We start from the raw sequence: 23,573 nt of genomic DNA, 5'->3' as shown, positions 1-23,573 counted from the left end.
TTGGTATATTATGTATAGTTTATTCAATAAACCATGCATAATAAATGATTGCCTGTTGTATTACGTGAATCCAGCAATGTATAGTTGCTCTTCCTATTCAGCTGATACAGTATGAGAAGCAAGAGACATTTGGGAAAGGTCTCAGCTGTTATCTGAGTGCTTAGATGTAGCTCCAAGATAACTAACAATCATCCGTAAACCTGGAATTTTGAGAAGAAACAAAAATTACTGGCTGTTCTGAGCTGCCACAGGTCTTATTCTTTGTATCAAAGAAAAGCTGCAGCCTTTTTTTTTTTTTTTTTTTTTGAGGAAATAGGTTTTCCTATGATTTTGAAGAAGCTGCAGCTGAGCCAATATTTCAGCTTTTCCTCAACAACAGAATAATCACCGAAAGATTACTTTTGGGCACCTCCAAATACTGGCTGGTCTTGCCTTTCTTCCCCTCCTCAGTGGTTATGAGCATTAATATTCTCGCTCCTGGAAAGACCCAAGAAAGGATACCCCTGGTCAGTGAGATAGGAGAACAGACATTTTAGCAAGCAGTCTGCCACTTCTTTTCTCTCTGGATTTGTTTTTGCAATGGGAGAATGCAGGCTACCATGAGGGAGCTCAACCAATCTGTATCTTTCTCCTTAAAGAGAAGTCTGGTGGTGTTAACACACGTGGGCCCCGGGTTTTTGGATGGGGTGGAGATAAATTCCTAGAGTCCCTTGGCATGTCATTGGGGCTCACTTCAATATGAAATTGCTTATCCTACAGTTCTGGAAGAAATGCCACAAAGTTGTTGCTGCAGTTTCCAGATGTCTCCCCAAGATAATAGGTGAAAAAGCCTAAGAGATTTTGCCTGCCTTAGAGTGCTGGGCTAAAAGGGGAAAGTTCACTGAGGCAATAAAAATTATCTAAAATTGTGTCACTCGTGGTCTGCTGGATGTGAGACGGAGGCAATTTTCCAAGGAGCCAATGAAAAAGCTATTGCCAGGACAATCCCAGGTTCTGGGATTACAGCATGTGAGGAACTAGCCCTATGTTTGAGATGCATTTGGAAGGTAGAATGGTAATGGTTGGCAGTTGGTTGCCGAGCAACATGTTCCTATGTGATGGCAACTGGCTTAGGGAGCTACTCTTAGAAGGTCTATTTAATTGGCTTGGTGGTCACTAACTGATGTCCTGATGAATCTGTCCCTGAGTGGCAGGTATCAGTTTCACACACACACACACAAACATGTAAATTGGCCATACAAAAATATGACATATATCAAGCCAATTCTTCCAAATGTTATTTTTGTAACATGTTTTTATGTATGCACTGGATCACAGAAACAGCAATTTTGGGGTGTCATCTGATAAAGTGGTTCAATATTTATAAATGCGTGAATAGCTTGATATTTTCTTTTTCAGGGTCGCCAGTTCATGCTTGCAAATGTATTAATTTTCTTTAAGAAATTGCCCAACTAAGGAATTGTGGACATGAATATGGCACTGAGTCAAAGCAGCAAACTCAAGCAAAGAAGTCCTGGGTGTGTTTTAACAGCTTTTCTTTGCAGCCTGATTATGAAAAAGAGCTAATTGTGAAATGGGATCTGTCAGGCCATGGGAAATATGTTACAGAAAACAGACATCTTTAGCATACTGAATAGGAGGTAATGAAGGTAAAACTAGATACAATATTTACACTTGTCTCTTACAGGAATAGCAATACCATCACCAGTAGTGGAACCATTTGGGGCTTTTCATAGAGATAGAAGGGCCTAGACCCAGTTTTGTTTGATGGATACCATTCTAGACTGGGATTAGAGAGATCCAGGTTCAGGTTTGGGTTCCCATTCAGCCATGGAGTTGGCTGACCAAATAAGCCAACAGTACTTTCAACTCACTTTACTCATGACAAAATGGGAGATGTCCTATGTATACTGCCTTCAGCTCCTGGACAAATAGCAATAAAACAATCTCTTTGTTTCCACTTAGTCCCTATTTAGCCAAAGAAGCTTTTCTCCCACTACACATCATGTTAGAAATATGGGAAGGGAGACTTGATTCACATTATATAATCAGCTGTTTCCCTGAATGAGCAGACAGGATGTATTTACCAATTTATATACAGATAAACGCTTAGATAAACACAGAACCTTGAATTTTCAGCCACAGAAAAGATTGGCGATAATTTTAAATGAGTATGAGAAGGAATATTCCCATAGTGTATAAGAAAAGAAGAAACAAATCCAGCTTTAGGAAGAACTCTGGATATAAAAAGTACATACCTCTGTTGAAATGCAAGTTTTTTGAGATGTAAAAATCAAACCAAGATAAATCACTTCAGAATTTTTTCCCTCTTTTAACATATACTGTAAATTGTACAATTCAATTAAAATGGGGGGGGGGAATCTTACAATAACATGGTTGCACAAGTGTGCACACCCTCTTATAAATATGAATGTGAATCACATTCAAACTGATGTTAAATAGTAGTCAGTGCACACCTGCCATCCATTAAAGTGACTGATCAAGCCCTATACAGTTACTCAGTTGCCTCTTACAGCAAAAGTCATGATCTGCTATGTTTACAAAGCATTAAAGGGATCTCGTTGCTGGAATGCATTAGTCAGGAGAAGAGTACAAAAAATGTCCAAGACATTTAGGGGGGTGGAAATAAAAATAAAAAACTTACAATAATGCAAACTTTAAATAATACTTTATTGAAACACCTTTTGATTTTATGACAGTATCCAGTCTTTTGGAGTAGGAGCCTATCAGCCTGGCACATCTTGCCTTGGGAATCTTTGCCCCTCTTCCTTGCAAAAGTACTACAAATCTGTCTGATTGTGAGGTCATCTGTGCACAGCCCTCTTCAGGTCATCCCATAGATGTTCAATTGGATTCAGGTCTAAGCTTTAGCTGGGCCATTCCAAAACTTTGATCAGCTTCTGGTAAAGCCATGCTTTTATTGATTTGGAGGCATGCTTTCATATTGAAAGGTGAAATTCTTCATCTTCAGCATTTTAATAGAGGCCTGAAAGTTTTGTGCCAAAATTGATATTTGGCATATTCATAATTCCTTCCACCTTGACTAAAGCCCCAGTTCCAGCTGAAGAAAAGCCCCAAAGCATAATGGTGCTACCATGCTTCACTGTGAGTATGGTGTACTTTTGGTGATGCATGCTGTTGCACCAAACATACTTTTTGAGGTTATGGCCAAAAAAATTCAACCTTGCTCTCCTCAGACTATAACACATTTTCCCACATGCTTTTGTCAGACTTGATATAGATTTTACAAAATGGAGCCAGGTTTGGATGTCTTTCTTTGTAAGAAAAGATTTCCATCTTGTCACCCTACCTACCCTATAGCCCAGACATATGAAGAATATGGGAGACTGTTGTCCTGTATAGTACATAACTACTACTTGCCAGACATTCCTACAGCTCCTTTAATATTGCTGGAGGCCTCTTGGCAGCAATTCTTATTTTCTTCTTGTTTTTTCATCAATTTTGGAGGAACATCTAGTTCTTGCTTTTCACACTTATCAGTTGGACAGGAAGTATCACTTCTGCAACCTCTCTGATTTACCAGAATGCCTCAAATTCACTCCTCATCAATTTTCTCCCCTACAAACTCAGGAACTTTGAAGATGAGAATGCTTGGCTACAGGAATGGATCCATGAAGAACTTGCTCACGGTGAAGTCTGGCAGAAGGAATATGAAGCACTGTTAAGACATCAGTCCCAGCTTTGTGCCTTGCTGCAGACTAAGAGGTGAGAGGCTGTCATGGGGATTCTTCCCAATTTTTCCTGACAGTTGCTGATCCCTCAAAAAGCTGGAGAGAAAATGGGGTCCCATGAAAATTATTTATTCAGAATTCAGCCTCCCATTTTTCTATTTGGTCAAAAACCAGAAATACATTGAAATTTGTTCAATGTAGAGAAAAGTAAGGTTTTACACTTAGGAAAGAAAAATCAATTGTACAGGTATAGGTACAGGTACAACTGTGAGAAGGATCTTGGAACCCTAGTAGACAATCACTTAAATATGAGCTAGCAGTGTGTGGCAACAGTCAAAAAAGCCAACACAATTCTAGGTTGTATTAACAGGGATAGAATCAAGATCATGTGAAATATTAGTTCTGCTTTATAAAATCTTAGTAAGACCACACTTAGAATACTGCATCCAGTTTTGCTCACCACATTATAAAAAAGATGTAAAGATTCTGGAAAGAGTATAGAAAAGAGGGACAAAGATGATTAGGGGATGGAGGTTAAAACATTTGAAGAATGGTTGTAGGAACTGGATTTGTCTAGTCTAGTGAAAAGAAAAACTAGGGGTGACATGATAGCAGTGTTCCAATACTTGAGGGGCTGCCACAAAGAAGAGAGGTTCAATCCATTTTCCAAAGCACCAGAAGGCAAGACAAAAAGCAATGGATGGAAACTAATCAAGGAGAGAAGCCATCTAGAACTAAGGAGAAATTTCCTAACAGAACAATTGCCTTCAGAAGTTGTAGGTGCTCCATCACTTGAAGCTTTCAAAAAGAGACTGGACAGCCACTTATCTGGAATAGTATAGGGTTTCATGCTTGGGCAGGGGGTTGGACTAGATTAGAAGTTCTCCAAGGTCCCTTCCAACTCTGTTATTCTGTTATGGCTAAATTTAAAGCCATTTTTGTAGAGGTTTTTCTTCATGGTGATTTAACCAAAGAATACTGCAAGGATTTGCAAAGGTTAGCTGATAGGAAGTAGGAAGGCTCAGCTCAGTGTGCTGGCAAGTGTAGGGTGCTTCTGGGATTAAATTTTGGCATAGGAGATGGTGAGGATACCTTCCCTTTTCTCCTTTGCAGTTTTAAGTCCCTGGAGAAGAAAACTCGAGCATTGCAAGAGGAGCTGGAAGAAATCCAGGAAGTTCTGCAGGAGTATCAGAACCGAAGTCGTCAACGCCAGCTGCATATCCACAAACAAGTGAGCCCCTCAGGGGACCAATTTAAGAGCTCTGCATTCTCTCCCCATGGTCCTCAGCTTCCCCTCCTTCCTTCCTTATACTATTGTGTTTATGCCTCAGGGTGGAGATACGAGAATTGGTTATGTGACATGGTGTTCTAGAAACTTTGGCCAATTTGTAATCTGGGAGAAAGAAGTTGGTGTTAGAATGGCTCTGTAGATTAACAGGAACCAATAAAGGTTGTTTGTTTGTTTGTAATTTTTGTAATTGCTGTTTCAATGTTCTGTTTTTAGTCTTCATTTCTGATGACCAATAATACATTTTCTCCTTCAAATTTAGGCATTCTAAAACAACGTTTTTTAAATACCTTGGAATAAATTGATTACGTCTAGAGAAATATCCATTCCAGTATGTGGTTTTTCATTATCCTATCTGATATGTAACATTTTGAAGAAATAAAAAGTGTCTTTAAAAATAGGCATTCTGGTGCTTTCTAAACATTTTGGACAAGAGTTTTGATACTCCTTTCTCATTGGCCATGCCATCTTGCTGATGAGAATCTGAAACTTGCCTGCTGATGAGAATCCGAAACTTGCCTTTGGTATGTTTGCTGTGCGAAATGCAATAGGGATTGGATTCTTTTAAAAACTCTACCTTTTTGGAGAATTTCAGATTAAGGCCATTCAGATCAAGAAAATAGTGCTAAGTTTAATAAAAGTTTGAATTCATTAATAGCAATCTTAGCTGTAGTCCCCATGTCTTCAAGATAACAATACTGGCTTTACACAAATTGCATAAAGCATGCTGAATATTCTAAGGTGCTACACAGTATAATTTCTAAATGTTAATAGTGCTGATAAGAAAAACAATACAACACTAAAATTGTTCAAAAAAATCTGAGTAGCAGGGCTTAGACTGTTCCATTTGTTTGCTAAATTGCAGGAAAAGGAAAATCAGAAAATGGCTGAGATAGTTAAAGAACTGGAAAAAAAGGTGAGTACTTGAGATAGGGCAGAGTTCAAGAAGATTGCTGCTCTTATTCTTAACTTCAATTGACTATAAAATAAAGTGATTAACTTTGGCTTAAGGTTATCACTTTGTGCTCCAAGTACAATAAGTCTTAAAACATAAACTTGCAAAAAAACCAGTGCCATACTAAATGAAATAAATTGATGTCATAGATATGCCAAATTCCATTAACCAATATTTGAATATGCAGCACTTAATTTGCAACCTGAAATGGAAATTGGGCATTGTACCTGCCACTTGACTCCTGGTGACCCTATGGGATAAACCCATGTAACTTTTGTAGCAGTTTCATGGAAGTGGTTTCTTATTGCCTCCTTCAAAAAAAAAAGATTCCCAATTTCCCAACTCAGAGTCTTAGTCTCCCATCCAATTATTAACTAGATTTGTCCCTGCATGACATTTGAAGATCTGCTAAATTTGATTAGTTGCTGCCACGTAGCAGTGATAGTACGGTATATATAGAAATGGTGGAAAAGCAGGGATGGGAAGCCAGGAAAAATAAATGAAGTGCTTCCCCTTTTGGTGGGAAGGGGGGAATGGGTAGAACCTTAGAAATCAATGCAAAACACCAGCTGCTAAATAAGAAACCAATTATAACCTGGTGAGAATGGTGAGAATAAGTCAGCAATGCAAACTCTGAATTTGGAATAATATTTACTTGGATGGCAATTTCCAGCATGTAGCAAGACTCAATAAGTCAATAGAAAGATACCAACTCATGATAATATATCAGAACTGTACTTAGCCAAACATCTTTGGATATATGCTGCTTATCTAGCATCATTTCATAATTCTTCACAGGTCAAAGATGTGATTACATAATGGAGATTGCACATATAGGAACTGTATGACACCATAAATCTAATCTTGCTTCAAATTTAATTCAAATGAGTCTGAAAATTCAGACCAAAAAAACTAATGCAGTAATCTGACTAAATAATCAGCTACAGAGGGTAGATTTATAAAGATATGGTTAAATTTCCTATCTTACGTAGGATTCAGGATCTTTGCTGATTTCAGAAATCTAGAAAATCTCTTTCCTTCCGCTGCTATTCTCATTCTCCCAAACCATATTAAGTTGGACACAGATTGGCCAGCTCTGGTTTAGAGGGACCCTTTTCTGAAACAAATGGGGGAGCAGGCATCTGAACTAAGAATTGTCTTTGATACAAGATACTACATTTGCTAATTTTTCAGAATGTGAGAGCCTCAGCAGATACAAAAGACATGTTAGTCTAGGACAGGATCTTCAAACTTGGCCTTTTTATGACTTGTGGACTTCAACTCCCAGAATTCCTCAGCCCGCATGCCATAAAAGGACCAAGTTCAAAGACCCCTGGTTTAGGAGAATCTGTTCTTGGCTCATCTCTGAGAGGGCAGATGATGTGGAAAAGTGTGCAAGATCAAATAAGAAACCACTATCCTGCTTCCTAACCATCTATCTGTGAGCCCATATAACAGCACTGCCTTCTTCCCAGCTATGAAAACTTTGGATTCTTTTTGCAATCATAACATACAGGTCTTCAAGCAACAGCTGGATGAGCAGTACAACAAAGATGTTCAGAAGGAACTTAGATCAGAAGGCAATGAACTGAAGGTAACTTTCCCATACCTTATATATTTGTTATATAGACCTACTAGACTAGGAAATCAATACAACTAATGTAAAATGATCACAGAATTTGGTAGTAGAGTAATAGAAATCCTAAGCATTGATTTGTTATCTTGTGTACTTATTTTATGCACACACAAGCCCATGCGCGCGCATGCACACACACACACTTATTTACTAAATATAGTTCTGATTCTTTGAGTAACTGTCCCTTCTCTTTCACAAGAAAAGATCCACTTTGTACAGACAGGAGGAGTTATACACTTATGTATTTGTTTTTCATGCCACATGCTACAGCTGTCAGATTTATTAAGACAAGGTAAGATTTATGGTGGGAGGATTTTCATATGAAGCAGGTTATTAAACTAATAGTGCTCTACTGCTGTCATATTCCCTACAACTAGATGCTGTAGCTGTTGGGCAGTGAAAAGCATGGGAAATGGGAGGTCTGCTAATTCCTCCTCTGTTCTTTACCAGGAAGTGGGAAAAATCTGAATGGAGATAGGAGATCTCTGTATGTCTCCTCATGGGCGGGGAGAAAGGAATGAGCTTTTTTTGAGCATGGAGCAGAGGTTTTGTGCCCTAGTTGGTTCCCTTCTGTTCCCCAAAGTATCATAATGGAATATGTCCCTATTAGGAATATATAAAGTTAAAAGGACACTTCTTTCTGATGAAGCTATGAGGCAAAACTGCAAAGTGAATAGCCTCTGCTTTTATGCACTGGAGAGGCTGCCCTGTTTTGCTGCTCTCTAAGAATGTAGTCCCTGGGCATTTCTTTTGATATGAGCTGTCAATCAAGAAGAGATTTGCACCTCAGTACTTTAAGAAGTAGGGTGAAGCACTGAGGCAGAATACATTATGGCATGGCCTAAAGTGTGTTGTTGAGGTGGAACATTTTTGCTTTGCAAAGAGCAGTGTTTAGAAGGGCAATTATTGCTACTACCGGTAAGAAAAAAAATCTCTCCAAGATTTCATGTGTGAAGTATTTGAACGCATTCTTGCTGTTCTGAGAATATAGTTTCTCACCAGCTTACTTACTTGTTGAAGACAAAAGAGAACTACTGTATTGAAACTGGAGCTCCACAATTGTGTCCCACCTTTGGGACAGAAATAATCTAAGATATTCAAGATCTTAGGGGACAGCTCATAGCTGTGGCTGTGTCTTTGCATTTGAAGACTGCAAGTTGTTGCAACTATATTATTATAATTTTTTCCCACCAACACAGAGGCACTTGTTCGAATGGGAAGCTAAGTGGCAGACAAAGTATGAGAGGATCAGGCAGGTAAATCAAATATATTTCTGGTTTCAAAGCTCCTTTGTTTTTGACAGCAAGCTAATCATGGGTCTTTGGCTGAGAAATGTGAGTCAAGGCGGGGATTGATTATTTTTCAGCTCTCTATTTTATAATAGTCACTTTTGTCAAAGTTCACAACCTATATATGTTATTCAGCAGGCAGGGCTATTGTTCAATCGTCTCTCAGCTGCTACTTCCTGGATCCTTACTTTAATTTGAGAGATATGTCATTGCTTAGGAGCAGCTTCTAAGACTAAAAGGTCCATTTATTCATAATAAAACTAGCCTTGTGGAAATATTGAATATAAGAATTGGAGACAATGATAGTATATAATGTTAATTTCCCACAAAGCCCAGCCTGATGCTTCTGGGAACCCAAATATTAATGCAATAGCTTCTTCTACTGCTTTTCCCTAGAAACAGGTACTAAGTGGCCTACTGCACCCCATATTTATACACTATACAGCCATTACAACTAATTGCTAGTACCACCCAGGCCCTATGAAGTTGTCTCAAATTCATTCAAAGCAGTCGAAACTATCACTGCATGTTCTGATTTCCTCTCCATCTTCAACATTCAGGCTTACCAGATCATTCGGAATTCTAGAATTATGAAAGAAAAAATATAATACCTTCCTCCCCTCTGTTCACTTTTCATTATGCACTCTCCTTCAAACCCAAGAAAGCCTGGACAAAGAGCCTTTGTCCGCCTAATATCTGATCAACCTCCTCACTGTATGGAACAAGCTACCATGGTGTGGTTGAGGTTTTTTTACCAGATGTTGTTAAGCAAAGACTGGATAGTGTCAGTGGCATTTCTAGAGGAACTTGTACTGGGCAGAGGGCCAGACTATATAGTTTCTAAAGTCCCTTCCAACTCAAAGATTCTATGATTCCCAAAGTACCACTTTGATAAAAGAATAATAGAACATAAATATGTTACTATGATTTCAAAACCTATATTTTTCAGTCATTTATATTTTAGCAAACTGGTTAGTAGTTAGCTAGGTATTTTAATATTTTGATAATATATTAACATTAAATAAGTATAATACAGCAAGCCTGTTTACAAAGCAATTGCAATTCTTCCTACAGCTTCTAGAAGAGTAATTATATATTAATATTATGAGTTTTTAGCATAGAAGCACCTCCAGGTTCATTCCCTCAAAGTATGCAAGGTTGACAGCTCTCTTTTTTTTCTACATAGAAATAGAATAAAAGTCTTCTGATTTTTGGCATTTTAGAAACAGCAGCATATTGAGAAACTGAGCACTGTAATCCAGGGGCTGTCTCTGAAGAGCCAGGTAGGACTCCCTTTAGGCTTTGTTGCCTGCAACAGAGATGTCACATATATGAAGCCAACAGAATCTATGCATGATCAAAGGGAATCACAAAGTAAAAGCGAATCAGCACTGAAACAAACGGGGCACTGCACTGCTTTCTAAAAGAAGACACAGACCTAGAAAATGTACACTGGAGAAGCTTGGTACAAAAAAAAAAAAAAAAGACAGCAAAGATAGGCGCTTCTGCTTTGGCTGGGTGTAAAAGGTAGATGGTTGGTGCGGGGAACTGGCAGAGAAGACAACTGGGTGAACAAAAGCTTGCTTGGGGCTTCATAGAGGCTGTGGCTTAGTGCTATTAAGGCAGGCTTGGGAGCCACGTTTAGGAAACCAGAGAAGCTGGGGCACATGGGGTAACAGGCCAAAGGTCTGAAAAGGAAATAGCAAAGGCAGCAAAGTGCTTCTGCTTCAGCTGTGGTGGCTGGGTGCAAAAAGTGAAAGGTTGGTGCAGGGAACTGGAAGAGCAGGCAGCTGGGCAACCAAATGCGTGCTGGGACAGACTCTGGTAACTGAGGCTTCCCAGGACAGGGCTAGCAGCTCCAGAGTCACACAATGCTGGGGCTACTTGTGCCACCCCAGAAGGCAGAGTGCAGGTTGGCCAAAATACAGACATGGGGGGAGGGACCAGTTGTGTTGGGAGTTGGAGCCTGTTCCTTACCTTACAGAGGCTCAGGGCTTGGAGGGACCAAGCCTGGAATGGCTTGAGTTGGAGTGGGTAGTTGCTTAAATACCCGCAATTCCTGTTTAATGACTCAGTGGGGAGTGCTGGGATTGCTATCATATGTTGTTGTGGTGATGTGACATCTTGCTTTATGACCACAGCAATTATGACAGCAATCCTGGTCCCAACTGAGACCATAAGTTTAGGATTACCTGTAATTGCCACAGCAATCTAAGTGCTGAAATAACAGATAAAAGTTGAAGATTATGATGAAAATTGTGTCTGCCAAATTCCTAGAAAAATCCTCTTCTAGTTTTGATTTCAGGTTTAGATTATCTTCAGTTAGAATCAGATGGCATATAAAGCAATCCAATATAAACTATTAAGGATTAGCGATCTTCAAATTAATCTCTCTTCCCATATCCTGCCATCTCAGGGCTTTCAGGAGAGTCTGAAGCTTAACTGAATTAGTGTAAAAAATTAAGATAAAGAAAAATATGAAAGACTAAAGCAGTGTTATTTTCTTTCTAAATCAATGAAGGAACTGCACCGAAGTATCACCTTCTTGGAAGACAATGTGGTGGAAGTTCAACAGGAAATAGCACTGTAAGGATGACCTAATCAATCCTCTTAGTTGGCTATGATGATCAGTTAATGAGCTGAGCATCAAAGACTTAGACCAAATCTTGGCCAAAAGGAGTATGGTCACAATTTCTTGGACTCAGTTCCTCATCTGTAAAATAGGAATAGCAATAATATCCATTTGAGGGTATCTCAACAAATAGGTCTTGGGAATGTACATAGGCTGGAAATAAATAAAAATTTAGCACATGTTCTCATTGAAAACATCCTGGATTGGAATTACTATTGGAGTTTGCTACATTTGACAGTGGAATTGCATTTATTTGCAAGAAACATTGTGTGCTTGTGTGTGTGTGCGCGTGTGCGCGCACGCGTACATGTATAAGAGACGAGATATTTTTGGAGACTTCAAAATTAGTTTAATCTGCAGCTTAAAAGACCCAGAAGGCAAGTTGGGTAAAGCAAGAATAAGTTACAGAGTTGCAAGTCCCAAGATATTCTGTCCAAGTTGTATTCTCTCCTGTTCTGCTAGGCTTCAGTTATACACACAGAAAACATAGCCTGCCTTTTTACTACTGTGTTCTATTTTAGTTTGCAGAAAGATGCACTTTCTGGAGAAATGGTGACCTTGGCAGGAGGCTTTCTTTGGGAGGAACAAGTGTGCGACCAGATGGTATGAAGTATGTGATTGGGTGGTTGCAATTGTCCTTAATGCCACCCTCTTCCAAATACAAAACTCTGGATGATTTGGCCAGGGCCTCTCCAACTAGTTCCCTGCCTTGAGATACTTTGCTATTTCCCTCTGAATAGTCACTATGAAAGAGGCTCTAACACTGCCATCTTCCTTTTTTTTAAAGAAAAAAAGATGGCACTTGAACACAATTTCAAGAGTGAAGAGGCAATGGGATAAAGCAAGAATCTGTATTAACAGGAACCCTGAAATTCTGACATGTCCTCTATAAATAGGGTTTGCAATCATTTTAAGTATGTTGGAGCAGAGCTGCAAATTAATACTCGTCCACGAGGGTCTAGGACAACTTGCCATGACCAATTCACCATGGCCAACTTGCTGCGGGATAACTCACCATGGGACAAGAGTTACATTAATATTGAAGAAATGGTGGAACAGAATCATTAAAGAAAGGATGCAAAAAGAAGGGCAAAATGAAATGTGAATGACAAAAAATTAAAATATTTGTTTTAATTATTTTAAATAATTAAATTGAATTGTTGAATTGTCCTATGGCGAGTTGGCCTGTAGCGAGTTAACCATGGTGAGTTGTCCCATTCTGTATCAACAAGATTGGCAATTGTACTTGATCACCCAGCTGTAGAGCCAGCCCAGGACAGCTGCAAATCCTTGTCTTTGGAGGGCCTCCATCTTTGCCACTTTTTCCCCGTTTATTCTTGCTTCTTAACGGGGAAGGAAACTGTCAAAGAATACTCCTTTTTGCACTCCACTACAGGTAGTCCTCAACCTATGACCATAATTGGGATGGCAAGCGATGTAGTCGCCATGTGACTGTACCTGATTTTACAACAGTTTTTGAATCGTGATCATTAAGTGAAACATGCAGTCATTAAGCGAATCCAGCTTCTCCAATTGACTCTGCTTGTCAGAAGCCTGCTGGGGAAGTTGCAAATCATGATCATGTGACCACAAGACTCTACAACAAATGTAAATGCTAGCAGTAGCCCAATGCTCAAATTGCATTTCTGTAACTGTGGGAGTGAGGAGACAATTGTCATTCTAAGGACAGAGTGTCACTTTTTCTGTGGCAGTCGTAACTTTGAAGTGTGGTTAAACAAATGGTTATAAATTGAGGACTGCTTTTGGAAGAGAGCATAGGATTCTTAACAGTGTGCTTGGTGGAACTCTTGTAACTCACATTTTATTTTTCCTATTCTCTCAGAAGAGACTTCCACATCTGGAACTATACAGAATTACTTCTAAGGAATACTGCTCATCCATGTAAGTGACTGATGGACTATTGGAGAAATGATTTATTAACACTTTAACATTTTATACAATATTTTAATTGTACAGCTGTAAACTGTATAGAGTCATCTTGGCAAGTTGGCAGGCAAAGAAGTCTAAATAAATAAACATGCAGGTACTGTAAAATAGGTAGACAAAAAGCAGAAGAGTTGGAGGTGGGGGGATGGAAAGAAAGGAAAGGGCATTGACTGTATTCACACAATGAGCTTTAACCAGATTAGTAGAAGACTGAAAGCTGAATTACATGATGTATACAGCTTAATTTAATGTGTTTGAATATTAATTAATCTAAACTTTGTCCCCCCATCCCAATACTGTTAGGCATTTTTTGTATTGCAGCTTTAAGCTGTTAATCTCCCATGAATAAACCAGATGGAAATAAAGAAATCCCATTCTAGATTTCAGCTCCTCCCACTGCTTTGGCTCTGGTTGTGGCCTGTTATTCTGATTGGTAATCCCCTCCCCTTTTAAAATTCCTACTGAACTGATTAAAAAAACAAGACATTGCAGCTTTACCATTTTTTTCTCTCCATTGGCTATAATTTAGAAGAAGTGATGACTCTTCAATTTCATTGGTTAAAAAAAAGAGATGGCTCCCTCATAGCATTATTCCAATATTAAATCAATGTTAAAAAAAATGAAGAAAAAATAAATCCACCTTTTCATTGTTCCACTAGGAACCATCAGCTGTATTTGATCCTCTTCTTGTGCCTTTGTTTACATATTGTTCTTTCCCCTTTTTGTGCAGATCTTTCCTACGTCCAACTCCCCAGGCTGCCTGGAGGATGTTGTGGGCCTTGGCCAAAGTCCTGTTTCTGATCCTGCTGTTAGCTCTGCCTCTCCATTTCTTTCATGGCAGGTACTCCAGGCAGCCATGTTTGCAGCGGCACTCAACACCCCTGCTCTACATCGAGTCCAAGAGGTTGTTTCCCCTTTAGCTTCCTGAAGGCACTTACACACATATCATTAATGACCTTTAATAAAATTGAATAACAATCGCCACAAACTTCTCTGTTTACCTGAAATAGGAACCATATCTGTTGTTTACTGTGCAACTTTCCTTTATGTGGTTGTTGTTTTTTATTTACAATAGCCAGACTAAATTATCTGCTCTCAATTTGGAATCACAACTTTATTATTATGATTCATTGCAGTCAGCCAGATATTCAGACTGGGTTTGGCATTTTTGTCTACCTATTGAATCCTTTCCAAGGACGTAGGATAGGCAGATGTGGATGTTTGATGGTGTTACAGATATCATCACAGGATGAAAGCTATTCCAAATAAAGCAGCCTTTTGCAATTGACTGATGGCAAATTTGTCAACACCGATGGATATTGTTGTTGTTATTTAAGATTTAATCTTCAATTCAATTCACAGTCTGGGACTACTTAAAAACTTAACAGTTCAAGTCCTAACCAAGGAGCTAAGAGCTGTTAAGGTAGCATCTGAGTATATAGGCTGTACATTGCCCAGAGTCCCTCACTGAGGGAGATGGTGGTCTATAAGCATGAAATATATAAATATATGTAAAGATACAAATAAAAGTGGGATAAAAATCTAATATAGAGGAAAGAAAAATTAGCTATTCTATCAATACTAGAATATTACAGTTTAAAGTTACAAGTATTATGATTATTTGGCTTTCTCATTGATAACATTGAAAATGAGGAGATGAAGGAAGAGCATACAGTATATCAAGATACTTGTTATGTAACAAATGTTTTGGCCATAAGCTAAATAACTTGATATTGAAATTTCTTTAGAAACTTATTGAAATTTTGATAGTTTCTTGCCATTTGTGTAGAATTATCTCAGAAATTATAATTATAATTTGGAGTAATTTGAAATACCATAGTTTACTTTGCTTAATCCATTTATTTCAATGATTGCAGTTGATCCTGAGCAAGATATAGATCTCACCACCTCTCAAAGTCTTTTTAATCTCTTGCCATACATTTAATATTGTAAACTTAGTTATGTTTCTTGATTATTTACTGTCAAATGCAAACCAAAATATTTTGCTCAATAGGCTACCTGACAGCCCGATTCTTCTTGCAAAGAAGCTCTTTCAGAGCAGTTTTCAGTCTTAAAAGGTGTGTCAGGGGTGTCACTCTCCTTTCTGAATATGCCTTATTGAATAATTAGGCATTGTTCTAGGACTGTCACTAGGTGGTGTGGAAATTGATTACTTGTCATCACACGACTTTTTGACTCCTAGCTTTCATACAGACAGCTTTTCTCTTTGACAATCTATCCCTAACCTATTCCTTTAGGTTTCCCAATGATGCATTCATTGCCATTATCACCAAACCTATCCACTTTGTTGCTGGTTGTCCTTTACTTTTCTTTCCTTCCACTTTCCCAGCATTAAAGCCTTTTCCAGAGAGTTGGGTCTTCACATACTCTGTCTGAAATAGAGTAATTTATGGTCATTTGTGCCTCAAGTGAGAACTTTTGGTTGAATTGTTCAATGATCCATTTGTTGATTTTCTTGGCTGTCCACAATATTCTCTCCAACATCAAAGTTGAAAGAAATCACACTACTCTTTCTATCCTACTTCTTTAAAGTCTTTAAAGTTACCAAAATAAAGGACTTAACATATGCAGAATCTGAATCTGAACAAGCTGCTCCCGCTGGACCTGTGGAATGTCAGCTTCGGGAGACACCAAGCCACATGAGACTGATAAAAACACAGGCCCCACCTGGACAGCTGGACACAGAGGACCACCAACAGGTAAAAGCAGGATTCATTGCTGTGCTTCTTCTCTGGATTATCTCAAAAGGTATAACATTTGCCAAGATCTCAGATCTTGATTCATCATTCTAGGGAATTACAGCAGGGTCAGCACTTGATGGCCCGAGGATAGAAGATCAGAAGATCACCAAGAGATTCCCCGGCAGTGAATTTAATGGGGAAGCAAAGCCGCAGGGTTCTAAGTTCTAAGGAGCCTTCCCAACTATAGCAAACCTTCCTGCTGTTCTTTTCCGAATAAACCACAGAGTAGATATGATTTTCCACCTAGCCTGCAACTTAATGCAGGCGGCTGATGCACTCAAATGACCACCCTCCCTCTTCTACTCCCAAGCCCAGCCCCCTGGGCATCGGCAAGCGCCGCCAAACGCCTCCCGCCACCCCCGCCCGGATCCTGCCGGCCTTGGGTGTCGCCTTCAGTTTCCACCCGGGGTTTGCTGGAAGAGCCGCCGCCGCCGCCGCCGCCGCCAACTGGGCAGGGTGGTGCCAAGGCACATGATGTTCTTCTCCATGGGAAAGTTTCTGCACAGTATTGCCGGCTGAGCTTTTGCCAAGCTCGCTCGCTATTCTTTCTTTCCCTTTCACCGGGAGCGAGGCGGAGAAGCGCGGCGCCTTCGGTCGGGGCAGCGCTGAGGGAGCTGTTTAAGAGTCCAGTCCGCGTTGTCCCCCTTCGGTGGCTGCACTACGTCCTGTACGTCCTCCGGAGCATCGGAAAAAGCTTCTTACGGTCAAGTGAGTCAGCCTAACAACAGGCGAGGCGGGGAGGAGCAGATTCTTCGGCAGGCGGTGGGCGTCGCGCCCGGGGAGTTGAGTCAGAAAAGGGTCTGCGAGCGGAGAGGCGAGCTCGCCTTCGCTTATTGCAGAGCGCCGGGCGAGCACTTTGTGCGTCCTCGCTCCCTCCCTCTTCTGTGATTTCTTTCGGTGTCTTCCGCCCCCGACGGCTTTAACGCTGGGAGGACAGACTCTCTCTGCCTAGGATTACGACTCAGCCTTCCTAACGCCCTCCAGGAGCGTTGGCTCTCCAACTCCCATTTTCCATAACTATGCTGCGCAGAGAATGTGGGCGTGGCAGTCCAAGGTAGGTGAGGATCATCAGGTTGGGTAAGGTTGATTTAATTTCTCCGCGTTATTCCTTGGACTAAGATGAGATGCACGGAGATGTACATCTTTTGGGTTAGACCAATTCTGGGTTGCCTGTTCGGTTTTTCCTCTTTTGAGTTTTGTGTGCCATGGCTGTCTCCTAATCTGAATCTGATTATTGGGCGGGGGGCGGCAGTGAAGTGATAATTGCACTTTAATGAAAGATTCATTTTTCACATGACCCCAGAGGCAACAGTTATCGACTATAGGAAGTGCTCGCATGGTACAGTGAGTGATGAGTTAGCCAACTAGTTCTCCGTTGTGCAAATCCAGCACATGTGGTTGCTTTATGGTAGCATGAATGTGTCTTTTGAACACAGTTGTAAGTAGAAACCTCCAGGGACTATGCAGTACAAAATAATTTGTATTTCAGGATTATAAACGCCATTTGCTAAATGGGGAAGTGAAAATAAGTTGGGAAGAAAAATTAAGAGAATCAACTATTGAGATAGTTATATTAGAAAGGGAAAATATATTATTTAATAAGCCAGTTTTCCTCCACTTAAAGAATGTTTGGTTAGAAAACTTCCCTCAGTTAAATACATTTTTAAAAAGGGAACCTTTCATGGGTATACTGACAGGTATATTAGGATAATGGTGGAATGTGGCAATTGTCCTGACTTTCATTTTTAGCCATGCTTGTTCATTCTTTGCAGGGATTCTGCAAAATCCTGATGCTGCTCATTCTGGCACTGTCTTTGGCTCACACCTATGTTGTGTATGGGAGCATTTCCTGCTATGATGACTCTGGGAAGCCTGTCGACTGGTGTGTGTTTATTTTACCTGGCTTTATCTTTTGTTTTCTCAAAAAGATTCCTGCCCTTTTCATCAAAGTCTCTAGAGGAATTTACAAAAAGTAAACTAAATTCTCCACCTCTCTTTCCCTCCTTGGTCTTCCTGTTTCCCTGGCAGTTTTTAGGCTTTTCAATTGTTTACCCCAACTCCTTCCCTGCAACCATCCATGAACAGATGAGTAGTGTATTTGAAATGCCTTGTGCAAGAGATGCAAGCAGTACACTCTATCCTGGCTGCCTTTTAGTCAGAAAATGCATTTATTTATTGTATTTATCAACAATCACACTCTACATGGACTCTTGGTGGTGTACAATTAAGACAGAAATACAGATATAATGTAGAAACAATAATCCTTAAAACTACCCAAATTTTTCATAAATTACTACAAACAAAATTCCTAATGGATCTATTGATGACTGATTTTAAATTAGGGGTCCCCAATCTCCAGTCCCTGGACCAGTACCGGCCCGCAGCATGCCAGCAACCAAGCTGCCAAAACAAGCAAAGCCCCATTCACAAGCTGCAGGCAGCAAACAAAACCAGGCACCCTTTGGTCCGTGGAAAAACCTCTCTCCACGGAACCGGTCCTTGGTGCCCAAAAGGTTGGGGACCTCTGCCTTAAAATACCCTCTGAACATTTTAGCTCTTAAGGTTTTTCTAAAGGTCAGAAGTGATTTGAGTCATTTGGATTTCTGGCAGAAGATTGGTCTGTAATGTAGGTGCCACTGCTGAGAAAAACCTTATTTCTCAGTGAGGCTATCTTTGAAATCCTGTGAGTCTCCACTTCCCTAGATTGCCTCAGGAGTTTACACCCCTAATATGCTCTATCTCCTCATTTCCTTTCCTTTCTCAATCCTACAGTGAAGTCACATTGCACACTTCAGAGAAATTAAATACAGAGTTTTCTCATCCACGGGCTGGTTGCGATTTCTAAAGGCCTGTTTTACAGGTTTATTGTTTACAAGCTGCCCAAGTCCCGTCACAGCTCCCCAGTAGAAGGCATGCGGTACATGTATCAAGATGGACATACCCAGGGCTGGGTGCAAGGCAGGAGCTTGATGAACAGTACTGAGGGAGCTGTGGGCAGAACACTGAATCAGCTGTATCTGGAGGCTGCAAGCAGGCAGGTGAGTCTGCAGAAAGAGCAGTTTCAGTTTCTCATGATCCCAAATTAAAAATTGTGATCATGGGGTAATATGGTTCTCACTGAAAAGACCCAGTTTCTATTTGAATTTCCCTTGAATCACACCAATGGCTACTTGTCTCATCACAAGTAGGACCAAGGGATTGGATGCAAAATTGTGGTAAAGGCCACATTACTGAGGCTGGGTCAGGCTGCATACTTTTTCACATGGGTGGATCTTGTTAGTTTAAAAAAAAATCCCAGAACCTCTAGTCAAGATGTAAAACAATAAGTCATGGACATAAATACCCCCTGGGGAGAAAGGTTTGAAATGTCACCAAATGTCATCCCCTTAAAAAATTGCTATGGATACCTAAAGGTCTGCATTCAAGTGAATCTCTTTTTACTGTTAATCTCTCATGAAGCTACTCAAGTTCTTTTTGAAAAATCTTGCTCTACGTGTGTTTTATTTTCCCTCCAGAGGGAGGAAGAGATGGCCTATGTCCTGTACAACGATGAGCCTCCAAAGGAGAATTTCTCTGGTTCTAAGGGTCATACAAAAGGTAGTGCCCTTGCATCAAATGTATTCAAAGAAAGAGACTACTGTGACCTGTGACTTTTCTTCAGTTTAGTCTATGGTGGAGCAGACAAGCCACTTTGTGATGCACTTCTGGAACTTCAAGACAGCTGGACAGAGGTTGACTGCATGCTTTGGTTTTTTCTCTTCCCCTCCCAGGGGTCATCTTCCTGGACAGAACTCAAGGATTCTGGCTTGTTCACAGCACACCTTGGTTTCCTTCCAGACTGGATGAGAAGACGTATGCATGGCCCCACACTGCCCTGACTTATGGACAGAGCTTTCTATGTGTCACCTACCCCTATAGCCAGTTCAAAGCCATAGGTAGGTGTGAGGGCTGGGGAATGTTAGGATATTTAAAAACTCCATGCTGAAAATGAAAATGAAAATCTTGGGATTATTTCAGGGCATTTGGCTAGGAAGTGCTAAAATGTCTTTCCCAAACAAAAATCTTCCCGAACTTGTGGCTTGTGCAGGAGAATGAATGGATTATGAAGATGTAGATAGGATAGTCAAGACAGCAGAGCTATTACCATGGAAACGGAGGAAAGAGAAATTTATAGGTTCATGCTCCTAAGAAGCATAACTTCTAAAATTATTGTTCAAGGAGTACAAAAATTTATGAGGAAGAATTCCAGCCAAACATTTTGACACTAGCTTCCTTGAAATGCATGTGTCAATATGTCATTCAGTCATCTAACCATGCCAGCCAAGCCTCCCCACAAAAATGAAGAACACTCTGTCCCTTGTCTCCACAAAGGAATAGCATATGAACAAGCAATAGACCATCACCATTTCTCAACATGATTCCATTTCAAGAAGCACAGTATTCCTATGGAGAAACTGAGGCAGATTCCACACAGGGTAGTGCTGTATCCCTAGCTTCCAACATTAGCAGTTGTATTCAGCTGCTCCAAATCCCCAAAATCTGGATTGCAGTTTGTTTTCAAGAGTCCCTGTCTTTCAGCCTTCTCCCCTTCCTAGCAGTCAATAAGGTGCCTTGGAAAACCAGTCAGTTAATAGTGTTTTTTTTTTTTTTTTAGCTTCATTAAACAAACAAGCATGGTGAGAGTGCGGATGTGGCAACATGTTGCTAGGCCAGTTTTGGCGTTCTCGTGTAGACCATGTGGAGGAATTGCTGGTCAACTTTGGCAAATGGAAAAAACAATGGGCCTTTGTGAGACTGGAGATCCTAGCAGTACAGAAATATCCTTAGCTGTTCTGAGGTGTCAAAATGTTTTTTTTTTCCTGGCAGGATGATAATGTGCTCCCAGCCAATAAATCTAACACTGTACACTGTATTTCCGCCTTAGGGAATCAGCTGCTCTTCACGGAGCCCCACGTCTATGATTACCAGGTGCCAGGGGCCTTTGCCCGGGATCTGCCTGCCTTGTTGAATGCTTCTGAGGGGAAACATGTACAGGAGGAGCCATGGAACTCCTCGGTGACTCTGACATCAAAAGGGGGCAAGGAATTTGTCAGCTTTGCAAAATTCCGTTTCTTTGATGATGGTAAGTAATGATGGGGGAAGATAGGTGTAGAAAGCAGTGGAGTTACTAGAGAGGGAATATGGCCATCGAGTTATATCAAAACTATGCTCATAAATTCATTTGCAATTACAGGTAATCTCTGAGTTACGAGCATTCACTTAATGCTCATTTAAAGTTATGTGACGAGCGCACCCAAGTGCTTATGAGCAAGTCACAAAGTTACAAATATTATAGCTCTTATGAGGGACTGCAGTGGCTCTGCAACATTCACCCTGGTTATTCCCTCCCTCCCCGCCCCCTGGTTTTCCTTAGGCACCAGGCCTTCAATACTCACCCTGCAAAGATCGAGATCCTTCACTTTCTTAGCTGCTCCAGGCCTTCAGTGAGTTCGTAGAGAATGAAGGCCTAAAGTAACCCCAAGATCACACGAGGTCAGTGGGGCGAGATCTCACGCTACTGATCTCGCGTGATCCCATGGTACTTTAGGCCTCTGTTCTCTGCAACAGAGAACGGAACCGAAGCTGGAGGACACTTCCACGTGCTCAGGGCTTCCGCACCCCACCCTGGCCTCAAATCCAGGCAGCAATGGCCTGGAAAAGGCCTCCAGAGTCCGGATCGGGCTGTGGCAAGATCCAGAAGTGTTCCCCAGCCTCAGATCTGGGCGGCAGCAAAAACTGCAGCAGAGAGGATACGATCTTTTCGAAGTGAGTCCGGTGCAGCAGGAAGGGGGGGGGGAAGCATGTGGTATCTTATGGGTCAGGGAGGCCTTGGAGGCCCTGTTCCATCACTAGGCCCTCCATGACCTTCCCCACTCTGAGATAACTTATGTTTGCTTAACGAGCTGTGTGCATTTTAATGAGCAAGGGAGTAATTTCATTTGAGGTACGAGATTCACTCTACAAGTTTTCGAGTTACAAGTGTAATGGGCAGGCTTCATTACACTCGTAACTCAAGGACTACTTGTATTTCATCTCCCCAGATCTGTACTCTGGCTGGTTGGCCCAGGCTCTTGCTACTGATCTCTATGTTGAATTCTGGCTCAAGTCTCATGGTGTTTTGGCATCCAACTGCTCTGGACAATACAGAGTTTACAATGTGAAGCAACTGGCATTCCAGGACCCAGCCACCACCTTCTTTTCCACATCGGACCATTCCAAGTGGTGTGTTGGAATAGAGAGTGATTCGGAGTGGGCCTGTGTTGGAGACATGAACCGTAATCATGCAGAGGAACACCGTGGGGGTGGTACCATCTGTTGCCGTGATGTCACAATTTGGAAAAGCTTCCACTCCTTGGTACAGAACTATACGGATTGTGATACAACAGGATACGGACTTTAATTGGCTAAGCTTGTCTATATTATTAAGGGAGCAGAATTCAATTAATTGGGAAAGAGATTGATTCGAAAGCATAATAATGTCCCTACCTATCTTCTTCACAGTATATTAACTCCCTACATAGCATAATGCAGGGAGTTGTGCTGTTGCGTTGGTCTCCTTATTTTTCAGAAAGTTAATTTCCAGCAATGGTTTCTTTGTGTTCTGGACTGCTCCCATCACTATCTTTTTCCTGTTACATAATAACAATTCCAAGGGGCTACATGAGTTAAATGGAAAAATACAGAAGGAAATTCTTTTCCTGTAATAAAAATGTATACAGTGTTTATTTTGTATAAGTTTCCAAAATCTGGGTATTCCAAGGAAATATTTTTAGTGTGCAAATTCTATGAGTGTGAGAGAAATAGGCTGATCTAAAGATAAGCCTCCCTGGCCCCTTCTGAGTAATTGGAAAGCCTTTAACAAGGCTTTGTTAAATACAGCATGTCTTAAACCACAGCAACCACAAACCTACTAAGTAACTTCCACATGTGTATCATAATTCTGTAGATTTACAGAATACATGGTCCAGAAAGTAACTCAATTTGAAATGGAGCGACTTCCTCCCCTCTCTTGTTTTTGGCTAAAGCACGAATATTGTTCCATCGCCCAGCAGGTCATGCAAGATGATCGCCCACAAACATAGATGTGGATAAAAGAAGCAGAGACTTTCAGAATGAGAATAAAGTACCAGAGACAAAATGAATAAAAGCTAAAATGCTTTAAAGATGTGTTCTGATGTTTTCATCTTTAAATTCTTTAAATATCTGTTTTACAAAAACAGGCCTGATCAAAATCTCTTGTGCAATCTGGAATGATAAGATATTGCAACCTGCCATCTCCTTTGAATATTACTACAGATGAGAAGCCAGATGG

General features: G+C 40.6%; 2 protein-coding genes across 12 annotated transcripts; both read left to right on the top strand.

Moving 5' to 3' along the window:
* Positions 1–32: 32 nt before the first annotated feature.
* Positions 33–14,684, top strand: LOC120305441 (centromere-associated protein E-like). 8 transcript variants are annotated; one of them, XM_039337289.1, is made up of 12 exons: positions 33–1,008; positions 1,399–1,517; positions 3,613–3,747; positions 4,827–4,944; positions 5,867–5,917; positions 7,473–7,550; positions 8,792–8,848; positions 10,105–10,164; positions 11,403–11,467; positions 12,035–12,116; positions 13,357–13,415; positions 14,191–14,684. In XM_039337289.1, the coding sequence occupies exons 2-12, from the start codon at positions 1,468–1,470 to the stop codon at positions 14,378–14,380; spliced, it is 945 nt and encodes a 314-aa protein (XP_039193223.1). In that variant the 5' UTR covers positions 33–1,008; positions 1,399–1,467; the 3' UTR covers positions 14,381–14,684. The 8 variants fall into 8 exon arrangements, with proteins under 8 accessions (XP_039193223.1, XP_039193222.1, XP_039193226.1 ...); XM_039337288.1 differs by having other exon boundaries at positions 33–1,193; XM_039337292.1 differs by lacking the exon at positions 1,399–1,517.
* A 174-nt stretch (positions 14,685–14,858) lies between these two features.
* Positions 14,859–23,424, top strand: LOC120305440 (deoxyribonuclease-2-alpha-like). Of its 4 annotated transcripts, none has more exons than XM_039337285.1 (7): positions 14,859–17,280; positions 17,995–18,104; positions 19,083–19,260; positions 19,738–19,819; positions 19,993–20,157; positions 21,147–21,344; positions 22,303–23,424. In XM_039337285.1, exons 2-7 carry the CDS (start codon positions 18,013–18,015, stop codon positions 22,659–22,661), a joined length of 1,074 nt encoding a protein of 357 aa, XP_039193219.1. In that variant the 5' UTR covers positions 14,859–17,280; positions 17,995–18,012; the 3' UTR covers positions 22,662–23,424. The 4 variants fall into 4 exon arrangements, with proteins under 4 accessions (XP_039193219.1, XP_039193216.1, XP_039193218.1 ...); XM_039337282.1 differs by having other exon boundaries at positions 14,860–17,276; XM_039337284.1 differs by having other exon boundaries at positions 14,861–16,930.
* Positions 23,425–23,573: the final 149 nt, after the last annotated feature.

This window comes from Crotalus tigris, unplaced genomic scaffold, assembly GCF_016545835.1.
Source record: "Crotalus tigris isolate CLP2741 ecotype Arizona unplaced genomic scaffold, ASM1654583v1 scf7180000017673.840971, whole genome shotgun sequence".
Lineage (NCBI taxonomy): Eukaryota > Metazoa > Chordata > Lepidosauria > Squamata > Viperidae > Crotalus > Crotalus tigris.
This window is presented reverse-complemented; position numbering and strand designations above follow the sequence as displayed.